The sequence below is a fragment of the Mya arenaria genome, chromosome 3 (assembly GCF_026914265.1).
Source record: "Mya arenaria isolate MELC-2E11 chromosome 3, ASM2691426v1".
Taxonomy (NCBI): Eukaryota; Metazoa; Mollusca; class Bivalvia; order Myida; family Myidae; genus Mya; species Mya arenaria.
The window spans coordinates 61,865,654-61,881,656 of record NC_069124.1 but is presented as its reverse complement, the minus strand read 5'-3'; the positions used below and the strand labels follow the sequence as shown (position 1 = coordinate 61,881,656).

The window sequence follows — 16,003 nt, the reverse complement described above, 5'->3', positions numbered from 1 at the left end:
GTCAATAAGATTGGTTTTCGCATCCGTGTTTGTGTCTTTTGGTTAGTAATGGCGTTACATACATTAAGAATAAAACTGTACTTACAAAAAAAAATTGCATGTCTCGCCAAACTCACTGAAGAATAAATAAATTCAATCTATGAAATGATGTCAGAAAGGAATAAAATAATAGCATAAAGTAATGTTTTACTGTCGTAGAATTAAGAAACATGCATACACGCCTATTAACGCTTGCATTCTTAAAACCATATGGTAAAATCCTTAATTATGTTTTTTAATTATGCTATACTCTTATTAGTATTATGTGTGAAAAATACTGTATGTAATATGTTTCAGTAGGTTAGCATAAATGTATAAACCTCATCTGCTATACATTATGATATTAGAGAATAAACGATGTTAGAATTTGAATTTGAATTAGGCATAAAATGGAAAATAAAAGATGCAAACAAACGTGGATTGATGTCAAGACTACCATTTTAATAAATAAATTGTAACTATTTTGACTTCTCTAGTATGTTCGTCAATATAATATGACAAAAGCATTAACGCGTAGATCAATATTCTCGGGAATCTCCATTCTGGGTAATCCATTAATCATTTTACCATTCTGAACATCGACAACAATAGCAGACACCGAAAATAACAAGAGATATATCAATTCCTTGACTGTAATGACTCCCTGAAGTTATAGAACAAAACATGACAAGACAACGCAATAAAACAAATCGTCAAAGGGCCAATAATTTCCAGAACTGAAGAAATTAATCGCGCTCATTCTATATCCGCATTTGTCTGCCTAATGTTTGCTCATTGTTATACAGAACAAGTAATTAAGGTAAGCCATCCATCTCGATACAAACATGTGTATTTTAGAATTTAATATCGAGATCGTTTCTATCTTTAATTATTTTGATTAATCATTATTTTATTCTTGCATGGATTACATTTTTAATAAACCATTAATACTATGACGCTGATAGTATGACATGGTATACTAAAGGAAGGTTATGAACCCATACTTTACTCTAAGTACATAACAATTTTATATATTCGTTCTGAAATACTATAACATCCTTATTAAAAAGCTCACTGTGAAAACTTGAAACATTATTCTTAACTTATCATTTGTAATTATGAAATAAAGCTTCACCAGTAGCAATATGCTTATATTAATGATTGATGCATTACCGTAACTGGATTATTTGTATTGATAACCGATACCACACTGAATATTGGATTTCTAATGTCTTCCTTATAAGATACAAGTATAAATCTTTTTCTTTAAACATAAACAGATGATTGAATAATGTAAGCATTGTCAGTCTGATGGACTAGCTGTCAACAACTTCCTCCACCCTTGGAATCCGGAAAACTGAATCTGGCTTAATTTTTAAAAACAGATAGTATTACTTTCGAATGAAAGCTCACAATACTGCTTGATCTTCGTATACATTTTTTATAAAATCTTTATCTTCCTAAAATATCTTACATTCATTATTTAAGTTATGACGCACGCGTAGCGAGACGGAAATAATTGTGTAGCTCTGGAATGGGACGGGTTCAGTAATTTTTATTATTAAAGGATACGCGTAGGAACCTATTCCGGCATAATTAAGATATAGAAGATATTTGTTTATTTCAGTGTAAGATCGTATTTTATTTCACGAGTGTCATAGAAAAACATATTTTTGAAAGTGTAATTTTTTTATGATCACGAGTGAAATTAAATACGATCTTACACTGAAATAAACAAATTTTCTGTTTTTTTTTATGCTTATTTTCGGAGTTTTATTTGTTTTTTTTTATTTATTTCTGAATTACCCCTTTTTTGAAAAGGGTGGGCTTAACGCCGCTACCCGTGGGGCGCCCCTCATGCATAATTATAGCTGTCAACTTTTCAACTTTCGGTTTGCTGAGGAATAGTTCTCTGCTATTCATTCTTATAGCTTGATATTCGCTCGTTTTTTATTGCAAAACTTTATGAACAGTAAACAATAAAGTATTATTAGTGCACATATTTTTCAAAAAATAATAAAACACTTTTTAATTTAAGATGGGCATGAATACATAACCAAATTACTACGCCGCTATTTAAAGAATGAAAATTTGGAAGGTCAAATGTGTTAGCAATACAAATGTGGATACTCATTGGATTTTAACCATTCCTCTTAGTTTAAGCCTGCATGTACGCGTGTTTTTATAGTAAGTTAATATTCAGTCATCTTACTGTCAGAGACCAGTCTGTTTCGCTATAAAATGTTTGTTTTCCAGATAAAGAGTAAATGCCACGCTAGTTAAGGTTTGTTGACACATTTTGAGTTGTGGGCGGGGTAAAAAATACCGAATCTATCTGTAAATTGTTGTGTGAATTCTCCAGGAAGCTCATTTTACGTACTACAACGGCAAACAGTTCAAAATACATTTGAACGATGATATAAAATTTTATTTATGTTCGAACAGTTGTTTTTGTCTGTAATTTGTTTGGTATGAAAGCAAATGTTCGAACATTCAGCTTCAAAGATCAGTAAAATGTTTGATAAACGGGATAACCGGTAATAAACGGTAAATTGTTAATTTCCAATTCTGTTTTGATCAAGGCAAGTGCATGTTACAACAAAGGAATTTAAGTAGTTCTGAAAGTTGATATTTTCACTCCTTATTTTGCTGTTTTGTGTGATTTCACTGTTAAAACCCCATATTTCATCGTTAAGCATGAAAGAAACAATGATAAGTTACGCTTTCTTTCACTAATATCAGCCAAGTATACCGCGCAAGTATATTTATTCAATCAACATACACTCAATGGTTTTATGAATATAAAAAACGACCACTAAATGTGGTAAATTGTGTCTGATCACTTATACATAGTATCATGAAAAATATAAAAGTACACATTGCACAAGCAACTGTTGTAAATGTTCATGAAACTGCTTCTTTCAATCTGAACGACAATGCCATCCACTCAAACTCTCATGCGGAACGTCACAAATAAGTTCATCTGAAAAGATAAAATAGTTATGAATATGTTCATAATTTAAATCATAATCCTAAAATATGCATGCACGCATAAACAACACAATAAAGGGTGTAAGGGACGGAAAAAAACCGTTTTCTACTGAGTAATAGCCCGGTATACAACCTCGAATGACGAAAGCACGTGTAGAAGCGGTTTTTATATAATAATATAAGCGCACTGACCATTACTATATATGGCAATACTCGGACATACGTTGACCATCACCATATATGGTAATAATCGTAATTACGTTATATTCCCAACCTAAATATATAAATATACTTCATGGCATTGAATGCTTACAGTGAACTATAACTCGTCGCAAGTAAGAATTAAAATTCATTATATAAATAAATTCCGTTTTGCTGTGGAACGATCTTTTAGGGGCTCTAGCCTCAGCCCCCCCCCCAAAAAAAAAAATAAATAAATAAATAAATAAATAAAATAAAAAATAAAATAAAAAAATAATGAAGGAGTATGTCTATTCTAAGAACATAGATTAACAATTTATTCATAATGATAATCATTGATATCACTCTGATTTACAGAATTACGTGTGCTTGTTTTCTAATGAAATCTGAATCTGTTTGCGCTGGTACTGAAATCCGGCGTAACGTTCCCGGTGAACTGGAATGAGGTGGATGCAGCTGACACCTTCCTGAACCGACTAAACTCATAACAATCAGTCCAAAACAAAGGACGACAAAATCTTATTGATATTCCACCAAGAAAGCACTTTCCTTGTTCAAAGGTTTTTAATTAAATACCAAATTTCCAATGGAAACAGGCCGATGGAATAATGTTGCATTCCCTAAGCGCTATTGTACTCTATGTTCTAAACGGAACTTCGGTGATGCTTATCACTATCTGCTCATTTGTGACAAATTTAAACACCTGAAAAGCAAATTCATTAACAGAAATTACAATGTTAATCGAAACGCGCCAAAATTTTGTGAATTACTCCAATCAAATTATCATGTGTATTTACAAACCTAGGCGTCTTTGCAAGTCACATATTAAAATCATACGGTAATCGCTGATGATTTGGGAAGAATCCCTGCAATATTCTAAATAATAAACTCATTATATTGAATATTCACATTAACAGTCTAATCTCTATTGAAGCTTATCTGAAATAGTTCAATGTTTGAGGCATTTCATTCATAAAACGCCACAATACAGGAGATCGTGAACCGTCAAGCAATTTTTCTTTACGCACCATTGACATAGTTGTAATGCATCTCTTTGTATTAATTAAATATCAACTTCATAATATTATTTTTTCTTTCACCATATGACACATCCTTTTTACCGAATTTCGAAACGTTTTATTCCCTTGAATCCTTATAATGTCATATAGATGTAATAACAAAGTCCCCGCCTAGATTGTCAATATTATAAGTTAACAACATCTATACCGAACATTATACACGATACCCTCGCATGTTCACCCATCTGCGTGATGTATGCTGTTGCGATGAATATCACCTATGCATTAACAGTTATTATTTTTACTACTTTGGTTGTTGCTGCTGTTGTTGTTGTTGCTACTGTTGTTGTTGTTGTGGTTGTTGTATACCATACAAACTAGAGGGGCAAAATGGTTGAAATGGTTACTAAACAAAGGTACTCAGTCAGATAGAATCGTTACATTGTTTGTAGATTGGGTGTATGGGATGAACACCCACATTGGTTTCATACAACTCTGGAGCCCATGCATGGTATGAAACCACACAGGTTGTTTATCCCATACTCGCCAGCTACAAATAGTGTAACTTTAACCTAAATAAAAGGGTAAAATAAACGCCCGACAGTCAAACTCTAGCGTAGTGAACTCCCATGTCGCTAGACTCGCTTATACCACTGCCACCACTTGTGATTTGCAGCTTGAATCTAGCCGATTGTTAGATTCATTTTTCAGATATCACATCAATTATCTTTTTAAGTGTTCATTTAAAAAGCACTATGAATTAAAAAGCGAAACAAAACTAATGAGTATAATCACTTATGTTTAGCGGTCGCACTCGTTGTGGCAGGGTCTGCACTGCAGCTTCAGTAACTGCTCTTGGAAAGGACTGCCATAACTATTCTTGACAGGATCAGGTTTTTGGCAGAGACTGCAGTAACACTTCAGTAACTGATTATGGCAGGGATTGTAATTACTGTCCTTGGCAGCGACTTCAGAACCTGTCCTTGGCAGGGACTGTAATAACACTGCAGTTACTGTTCTTGGCAGGGACTGATGTAGCTGTTCTTTTCAGGAATAATAGTAACTGTTCTTAGCAGGATGTGCAGTCACTGTTCTTGGCAGGGACTGAAGTGACTCTTTTTGGCAAGAACTGCAAACAACTGCTCTCGGCAGGTACTGCAGTGATTATTCTTGGCAGGAACAGCAATAGGTGTTCTTGTAAGGCACTTCAGAGATTATATTTAGCAACCATGTTGACAATATTACAACGAAGCTTGTTCAGTGCTTCCGAGCCTTTCCAATAACAATATATGGTATCTTGTTGATACTCTAACATCGATTACAGGAACCAGGAAATGTACAAAGCATGGAAGAATCTTGAATAGCTTATTAGATAAATGTCTTTGAAATTGCAAGGATTCCTGTGGAATAATTTGTATAAGTGCCATACAAACAGTTTATCAAAGGTCGATTTATATCCGGGCTGAAAATGTCCTTAAATTGTAAAAATACGCACATTTCGCTCCAGTTGTCTGCCTTCTGTTTAAAATATACTGATTTGAGTTACTGAGGCTCTTCTCGAAATAAATATTTTACCTCTGCATGGAGCCTGAAGAAAAATGTGCTGACACATTGCTTTTAAAAGTCATCCACTGTATTAAATGCAAAACTTTATAACTAAAAAGCAAACATATTTGTTGAACCAAAAGTAGATTTTTTTTAGAACCTCTCATTATTTGAGTCTGGATTTAAGTTTGTCAACACTCAATTCATACAAAATGTGGCTGTTAAACGATAGTTTAATATAATGTTCAAAAACATGTTAAACAACGCGCACATCAAAACCGAGATGTAGAGATGTATACAGTTTAATAATAAATTCCAAAGTTTTCGTTTAAATGCACGAACATTTCTCAATGTTTCTGGGAGTATTTAAGGATACTTCAGGAAACTATTTCATGAGAAGAATATACAACAAAAAACAAAAAGCAGACAGTAATACACAAACTAATTCCAATAAAGAATGTTTTTGTAGAATGACATGAAAATGAAATCACAAGGATCCCCTGCGGTTTTAGAATATGTTTATGGCAAAAAACGCCTTACGAATTGTCATAAAACTAGTAGTATTCCGACTGCATTTACATTGTTCAAATGTATCCATTCCGTATCCCAGTTGTCTAATTATTGATGATCGAAAGTGTTTCAATATTTATTTGGAATGTGGTTTTAGTCTGCTGGGTATTTTGCCATTGTTCCATATTACATTACATGTATACACAATACGAAACGTTTTACTATGTATGTGTACTGTGTTTGTCTTTTGTCTCTCATCCATATTACATAAAACATGATTGAGAATTAAAAATAAAATGGAGCAGATGCGCTTACTTTCGAGGATGGAATAAATGCATTTGAAAACATATCAATCCATTCTTTTTCTAAAACCAATGATGACGAAATGTGCGTTAATTAAACCATTCAATCGCTACCTGTTTGTTTGTAAATATGTCATCGTTAGGTCCTGAATGTCGAACAAGGTGTCTTGATATTGACTATGTTCAATTTACAAAGCTATTTTCATGACACCTATTCGACTTTCATGAATTTATGACATGAAAAATAGAAACGAAACCTACAAAGGTATTAATAATGCGCATTCCATGTAAAGCATATTTGTTGATATCATTACAACCATCTTTTCAAATGATACGCTTCTTTACTCGAATTCCTCTCGCACCTGCCCATTACGTTCGTGAATTCTATGTTTCGATTCTCCATCGTGTAAACAACACTAGGATGTGTTGGCTGCTGGGCTTGTTCCTGTAGTTTCAATTGCATCAAGTATTTAAATAATGTGGATTATAAGACAAACAGCATACGTACAGATTTTGGTTAGGTTACAGTATACAGAAACAAACTCCTATCGCTACAGCTATTATTTAATTAAAATATCATTACAACTACAACAAAGGCAATAACCATTGTTCGACATAAATGGTTCAATCATTGGCGAAATATTCCAGCGCTACCGCCTCTTGAAATGCGAATATTTATAAAACACACTCGAGTCGAATGCAACCTTTCGAATCACAAACGCAAAACCTCTTGTATTTCTATAGGGATATTTTCATTTATACAAAACGATCTCTCAGCTAAACTCAAATTTTATCAGTTTACCATTTTCTTATTCCTTACAGAGATCGGTCATGTTGTATGAATTATTAACAGCGTATTTATATTTTTATTGTCTACAAATAGTCTCATTCATGTAACACAAGGTCATGATACAACGCCAGTCCTGCTCAACAATTGTAAGAATCTTTGTATTGATACAAAACAATAATAATTTAAAGAGAAAAGAGAAAATCAAAGCAACAATTCTTACATTTGACAATTGCCGTATTAAATACACATTTTGTCGCTGTGAACGCTTCCCTGCAGATTCATATTTTGCTTTCTTGAACATAGTTTGACAATGTTCTCCCTCAGTTCAGTATCAAAGAACCAGAAGAGTGGAACGACCCCGGCGCTGGCAGCGCCCATGAGCGTGAAGACCTGATTCAGCGCAAAAGATGGAATACAAGACTGAAAATGGCATACCGACAGAAGCAGACTGAGGATCTGGAAGGGGAACCATAACACGGTGTTCACCACGTTTACCAAGCACACCGCCACGATTTTAGAGGATTTAAGTTTTGATGCTGCCCCTACTCTTGCATCACTGCTGTTGTTAGCATCCTGTCGATCGATTCTCTTTTGAACTTGGTTAGAACTTTGAGTATCCGTGTCTCCTGGTTTGTGCAAGGGTGTCGTGGTTGATTCCTCTAATTCAAAGTGGTTATTGTGTATTGTGTTTCTGTCCGTTTCGAATACATTAGCCGGAAGCGACGCATACTGTAATCTCAATAGCAACATTCTGAATGTTAAAAAACCTAGAATTGCGAGAGGAACAAAATATGTCAGCACTGGGCACACAATTGCAGCTTCGATTGCCACTATGACAACGCACTGATTTGTCATTTCATCGAACGGAATTGTACCCGACGTCCAGATAGGAACAACTATAACAAGACCGATAACCCATGGAGTGCAAATTATACCTTTGGTCAATGATTCCTTGAACAGCCACGAGTAAAGTGTGGGATGGGAAGCGTGGAGGAGTCTATCACAATTGATGATTAACAATATTAAGAAAGCAACAAATGGCAAAAGAATGTCTGCAATAACCCAAACTTTACATAGTGGCTGACCTAGTTCCCAGACGTGAAGAATGTAGTAGACTGTTAGTGGCAGGACGAAAACACTTATAATTATGTTTGTGACAGAAAAGTTTATTACTTGCAAATAGAAGGAGTCTGACTTCGTTCTTTGGCTTGCTAAGCACGTACATATTAACAATATGTTGATAAAGCATGTCCAACATGCAAGAACACCTATAAAAGTGGCAGAATGTCTATGGATATTGCTCAAAAATGATTCATGCATTTTCTGATCGTAGTAAATATTGTTCATGTTGTAGTCTAGCGTTTGGTTGTTATAGTCGTCAGTGTTGTTTTCATTTTGGGAAGAATTCCAACCGGCAGTGTTGCTTAAAGACTCGTTGAGAAGGTATGTTACGTAGTGCGGTCCGTTACCCATTATAGTTACCGGTAGATTGGGGCCATTAATCGACATGTTCATCGTTCTGAAGAAACGCCTGAAAAAATAATATAGGGTTATAATAAACTCAAATACATGTACATCATAATGACATAACAGCGCGGAAAACAAATGTTTTGAAATCAGATTATATGAAATTGTTTACCGGCGAAGTTATAGCAATTTTTAGAAGTTAAGAGTTTTAAATATTCGTGTACTTTTATTGGCAGGATTTCTTTGTAAATACCTCGGAATAATTTGTCAGTTTCTTTGATGTACAATACTAAGGCATCGTATTACTGAGGTATCATATTGATTATCAGTCATACATTTTGCTAGAATTTCCATATGACAAGAAATTGTCACATTTCTTGAATTCGTTAACAGTAATTCAACTCGTCCATATACGTCGTCCATATACATGGTTGAAGGAACAACAACACAATAGCATTTAATTGAGGACCCTGAAAATTCACGACTTATAGCTTTTACATTTCTTAGAGTCGATATATACAGTACTGAAAAGCATTAACTGCGCAGACTACTTTATGTTTAAAGTGGCGTTCCCTCTAACAATGCAATATAATTACATAACATATTGACATTTTTTTTTCTTTTTTAATCAAATTTACGATCTAGAATGAAAACGGGACAGTTATTTAATAGATATACATAATAGCGGGGGTTTGGTAGTTAATTGGTATGTGTGAGTAGCAACTTCTCAAGCTACCGTAGTAGATCAGCGTTTCAGTGGGACAATGACGTGAAGCGAGCCAAACTAACCGTTATTACTATTAAAGCGTGTTTTATCCATTTGGGAACGTGATCTAGCAGTTGTCCAACCTGTCCCTATATATCGGGTATTTACCAGTGAAAAACGGTTTAACCGATTTCTGTGAGGCTCACTAAACATTCATCAACAACAAACATATCATACAATGTCATGTCTATATTTCGGATGTATTTTGTTCTTTAAATGAATCTCTCCTGCCGAATGCATGTTAGCGACGAAAATGACTGTTGCTGAAATGAGAAATTATTTCACTAAAATGACGTCCACACATTGTTGTCTGCAGGTGCGGGTTTGTACTGATATTTTCTCAATATTTAATTGAAAGGTTTTGATAATCATAAATTATAAATAAGTTATTGTTGTTTCTATAAAATGGATTTTTCACACTTCAGAAAGTAGGTCAATAAGTGTCAGATATAAATTTCAAAACTGAGCTGAATCACTTTATCTCAATACATTTAATAAATATCACCCTGATTAATTCAATTAATCATAGTCATATTAGAGTTCAAAGCGAATTATAAATGCAAAATATATTTCGAATGATTACTAATTGCATAGTTAACATGTTGTCAAACATCATTTTTTCACTTTTCGTTAACATGTCTGATTTGTCTACGACACTAATAATAAAATGACAAATACAGGTACTAGCCCAGGAGTCAAAAAAAATAAAAAAATACACTATTTAGGGGCACAAGGCAAGTGCCTTAACGACAATATACTATAGCCACACACATATAAACCTCACATACTACTGTCAACTGTGAGCATAAACTAGTAAGCATGGATAAAAGTAAAATATCTGAACTTTAGATAATAAAAATTTGTCATTTTTAACTGAAGTTCTTGAGATAAAGAAATATTTAGAAACGATCACCGTGATTTGACCAAAATGCAAAAAGAGCGGACATAGATTTAGTTGCAACGACATTGACTAAAATTAAAACACCAGATATGTCTTCACAAGAGCTTGCTACATGCCGAGTTTTAGCACTCGATATTATTCTTTATTAGAGTTATTTAGAGAAAATCAGCTGTCTATTTCTAGTACAGCAACCATAACCTTAATCCACTCGACTCCAAATGCGATTACGAGGTACGTTACGACATGCGGTTGCTTTTGTCATATTGCATCACTATACGATAATACTTTAGCTATTAAACGGAATATTTTTCTGTGTTATGCAACAACCGCCATTGACTTTGATTGCACACACTCAGATTCCCAAGGTACGTCTTTATGGTCACTATACGTTAATCCTTACTTTATTTCAGTTACAACCTTTTTTTAGTTTATGTAATAAATCCTTGACATTGACACCACAAACTTGCCGCATAACTTAAGTCATTGAGAAAATCAATTTTCTATTTTTATAGTCAGAGACATTGAACCCTAATATTATAGAACAACGCCGACGGCTGCAGGACATATATGAAGTTATGAAATATATGCAAACATTTCGTTTTGTGTTCGATGAATTTCATATTCAGCACATATTCGACTGCTGATCAAGACATAAGGCATGTTAATAAGATACATGTTAAAGCTTTTCAATTACAACCTATGATATTAAGCCTCTTCAGGCCAAAATGTTCGTTTTGATGTAATAAACCTTTCACAAAGGCTTAGAGAGGTAAAAAGACTAAAAAAAGTATTAAATGATCAATAAAACTCTTGTATCATTATTGGAATGCGATAAAGGCTACCTTGTTGTTATTAATGAATTATATAGCCGTTATTTTTACAATTGGGTATTTGTAAGCTTAAGATTAAGAGAACTCAAATAAAAGATAAAGAATTCGGAAGTACTAACTTCCTTCTTAACGATGCCAACGTATTACTAATTCAACAATTGACAATTACGTGTTTGCCTCCACGTTGATTTTAGCTTGTGAACAGATGAATTGAAAAACAAGAACAAACATACAATGATAAACAGAGTAAATTAGTTATTTTCCGCTCTAGTTAAAAATTCCAAGAAGGCTAATAATTTTCCTATTGCTCTAATGACTTTCAGTTCAGACATCATAATTGCGTGTAAGTTATGTTTTTGTAACGTATGTACGCAATCAATATTTTGGCGAAAATCATACGTGATTCTATACACCCAAGTAGTATGTGGTTCTGTTGCCTTTCAAATGCATTTACTACTGGTGCACGAAAGTAGTGCGTACATCGGTTCACTTTCGGACGCACATAATAATAAACGATCTCGAGGCTATCAAACACATATATTAACGTTGTACCAGTGTGCATATGCCGGCTATCGAATGCATCTTTAAGCGTTGCCCCTAAGTATTGTGTCGATATACAGACTACCGAACGCATCTACGGTGTACCCAAGTATTGTGTAGACTAGCGACCACTTCTGTTAAAGTTGCGCTAACTCTCTTTACTCGTAGTCCAATTCAAATTGTAACATGTAAATAATAATGTTAAATAATAAAAAAATGTATATGATTAGTATTATTCAGAATTAGACACGACATATTTTCTCTTAGCATGCTTGTTCGCTGTTAGGTAATAACTCTTCAAACAAGCAAGGGATTGTATGCTTTTAGCCAAAAGCAGTATCAATTTCTTTTATATTGACAATTAAACAACAGTTATCACTCATAAAAAACGCAAGTTTTTTTTAAGTCCAAAATTAATAACAATTTTAACATATTTATAATGATAATGAGCGTATCAATCACCCATGAACAACGTAAGGGGTTGTTCGATTCTAAAACAACAGCAATTTCAACATAATTAAAATACAGTAAATGCAGCAGTTATCACTCTGAACGCAAGGGGTTGTTTGCTTTTGAACCAAAAAAAAAAATAATGTTAACACATTTATAGTGATAGTAACAAATAAGTAGAAACTCTTAAAATACATTTAAAAAATGTAGCGCTGTTAGGTGCAAACACTAATGCGGGTATATATGTTACTTAATTTAATGGTATCAATGCTTTTCAACTTGATCTGCTTCTAGGCTTGCATCTTTAATTCTTACGAGTTTACAGCATAAATGTACGCCCCCTGACTTGGGTAGGATCATACAAATTCTCTTTTCGTGCATTTGTATTTCGATACAAAAGTACCACGCTAACTCCCAATTGTAACAAAATTTAGCTTGTGGTGTTCATCACCCGTGGTTGTTCTGGTCTTTATTCAGAACGAGCGTATAAGGGTCTCAGTTGTATCATTTAAATTCTAAAAGTGCGATGCGCAAACGAAAATTTGAGAAAACGTATTTGTCTATCCTTCTTTCTTGTGTATGTTTTGTTTTCCTTCAAAATGTGTGAATACCAAAACAAACTTGTGTGTCTATGATCAGCCTTATGTGAGTAAATGAGAGACTTCGACCGACTGCCCTGTAACCCGTCCCCATGCTCTGGTGATAGCTATATGTAGATTTTTAATATCATCCATCTATCAAAAAAGCATGTCTGCCAAGACATGAATGAAAATCTTTATATAAATATCTAATAATGGTTTTATGCACTGAAGCTGCGCCATAAGAATTACACTTCTACTGCAATCATAGAATTTAAAAAAAACAGACTGCATAATCGTTTATAATTTCTTTAGATAAGTAGCTGCTGAAACGTTTAGTAATCATAACTGATTGGATAACAAAAGTGCCGAGTTGTTTGCATTTTTGTTTCTGTCACATTTCGCCGGTAATATAGTATTCTATATCTAACAGACTATCGGTATTTCAGTTCTAGATATTTGTTAGCCAACTCCTAGGTAGGCCATCAATCGAGATCTCGGAAAAGGAATTGAAAATACTAGTTCAAATCACATACAACCAAACAAAAAGCTTCCAAGACCCCTGAGTCACAAGGCATACAATATAGTCACACAGTTTTCTAATATTTGCCTTTGCCCCTACAAGACTACGTATTTATTTTGCCTCTTATAATACTATCTATAGAGGTTTATTTGGAATTTTTTTGTCGAGAGCAATTCTTTTCAAATTAATGTGATTGCATGTCTGTGATTCTTTTTGCCAAAAGAGACCAGTTGGCATCATGTGGTTAACATGGTTTTTAAGACAGCAGCCAAGTTTGTCGAAATTTTAATAACCCATGACTAGTATTAGCACATTTATTGTAATTATTTAGTGCACACAAATATTGTCTTAAATATTTGTAGTTTGTAATCTACGTATGTAAAGCTATCTATCAAACTGCCGACATCAAAGGTGAAAGTCATTTAAAAGTCAAAACATATAACATTCCTGAACGTTTTAGATTTCATGCATGCTTTTATGCTTCCTAGGTTACTTATGTTTTGTTTAGTTACAAAAATGTACAGTCACTATTCTTAGTTAACATCACAGTAAGTGCCTCGCTGCTCGGCTTGTTTCAGTAGATTACATTGTAGTACGAAATGTATTTCGTATTGATATGCTGGGTCTGAAATAATAAGTTTGCCCTTGACTTTATATTGAAAAAATATATCGTTTTACAAACGAGTGAAAGGTTATTGGCAAATCGGTTAATGCGTTTTGTGATTAACATTGCAAATATATAAACATGATGATTCATAAATCAGACGCTCCTTTTTCACCTTTCAAAGCAGTTACAGGCGTCCAGAGGTTGTATGCACTGTCAGTATATTTTGTATTTATAATTATAGATTGTTAAGGTCCTTGACATTTTGCTCGGTGATGTATGTGAATATTTACATTTTTAATTTGTTTCACACAAAGTTTTATGGTGAGACCCGTATAGTAAACATGTTGAAATCGGAAAATCACATTATGAGTTCGTTAATAATATTATTATATCATCGATTTAAACGAAATGATAGTTTGGAAATGGATAAAATAAAGTATAAATCAGCTTCTCTCTTAGAAATGCTATTTTTTTCAGATTCGCAGTACTCTTGAAGCCATACAAACAATAACACCAAGAAACAGAAATATGCGAGAAAAAAATCCTTTAGAGGGCTACGATATCTAGAATATAAAGAAATCAACATTAATTCAAGACATTACTTTTCAGCAAAAATACAAATATTTTCAAAATGACAGTTTGATACTTTCAACACTTTTAACATTAAAAATGATGTTTTTTTAATCTAAAATATGATTTGATCTATAAAGATCAGCACAGATGCTCCATTTATACTGCCTTAGCAAATTCATATTCCAACTTCTTGCAATCTCACTGCCGAAAAGAAACATAGGATAGTGCTAAAAGAGATTATAAAGCACAAGTCACTTATATCAAAAATCTCATTACCTTGATAATGAGAACGAATAATGTACATACAGAGGGATGCTACAAAAAATGATATTGAGTAATGGGATTTTTTTAACGTAAATCAATATCCAGTATCAGAAGGTTGCAATATCAAAGACTACTATAAAAAGAGTGTAATACAAATGAATGTCATTAATAAAAAGAGTGATAGAGACATTGCATAAAATGCAACTCTTAATAGAATGAGCTGCAAAACTAATGAAAAGTACTGAATAGATGATATCAATATAAGATATAAGGTCCATTGCATAACATTATATATATATATATATATATATTCCGCGTTCAATTCGGCTCAAGTATTATTAAATGTTATTATGAATGAAAACAAATCTAAATACCTTGGAAAGTTGACTATTACATAATGTCTCATCTGACGCACAATAATATCCGTGTTAACTGTTAGGTTGTTATAAATGACTGGCGCTCTCGGAGCAAGTTAGCAGATCCTGGTGTTGTGATATTGGAATATGTTTATATGGCTTTTTATATCAGCCGACAAATTTATAAAAATGAAACTCTGTGTTTCGATTGATGCGTTCAGACTGTATTTAGTTAATATTATTTTTAGCTCGATTGTAAGTTTAGTTTAAAGTCACCAAGCCGGACAAGTGGGTTTCCTCCGGGTATTTCGGTTTCCCCCACAACACAAGAACACACTCTCGCGTAAAACCGTACCAATGATAGTGATCAATATAATGTTGAATTAACTTAAGTAATTTTCATTTTCAAAACGTGACTTTATTTCTCTAAATGAGTTTTATTTGTTTTAAATGTTTTCCTGTAATTATATTCAGGTAAACCTTATTAAAACTTGTTCCTAGAGGTGTAATAATAACCTCTCATTCTCAGTGATCTCATTGTATTGCATGCTTGCCATAGATTTTCATATGTCATATGGCCCCTTTAAGCATACAGAAATTAAGTAAATGCTTGAATTATAAAAATACGTATTTTCGTTTGGTACCTTTTTCCTGTATAATTTAATAGATGCGTTTGACAGCATACAGTATAATATTAAGTAATAGTTGAATACCATAACCAGATGTACCATAACACAAAAGTTATTAACACAATAAAATAAATAATGAGGTG

The 16,003-nt window shown here is 33.4% G+C and overlaps 1 protein-coding gene across 1 annotated transcript; it reads right to left on the bottom strand.

Moving 5' to 3' along the window:
- Positions 1 to 7,286: 7,286 nt before the first annotated feature.
- Positions 7,287 to 15,255, bottom strand: LOC128229153 (5-hydroxytryptamine receptor 1D-like). The gene is made up of 2 exons (XM_052940872.1): positions 15,250 to 15,255; positions 7,287 to 8,907 (listed from the first exon to the last, which is right to left on the bottom strand). Exon 2 carries the CDS (start codon positions 8,889 to 8,891, stop codon positions 7,614 to 7,616), a length of 1,278 nt encoding a protein of 425 aa, XP_052796832.1. The 5' UTR covers positions 8,892 to 8,907; positions 15,250 to 15,255; the 3' UTR covers positions 7,287 to 7,613.
- Between the last annotated feature and the right edge of the window lie 748 nt (positions 15,256 to 16,003).

Excerpts from the sequence above, each read along its gene's own strand:
- LOC128229153 (XM_052940872.1), bottom strand. The coding sequence starts at position 8,891 with ATGAACATGTCGATTAATGGCCCCAATCTACCGGTAACTATAATGGGT.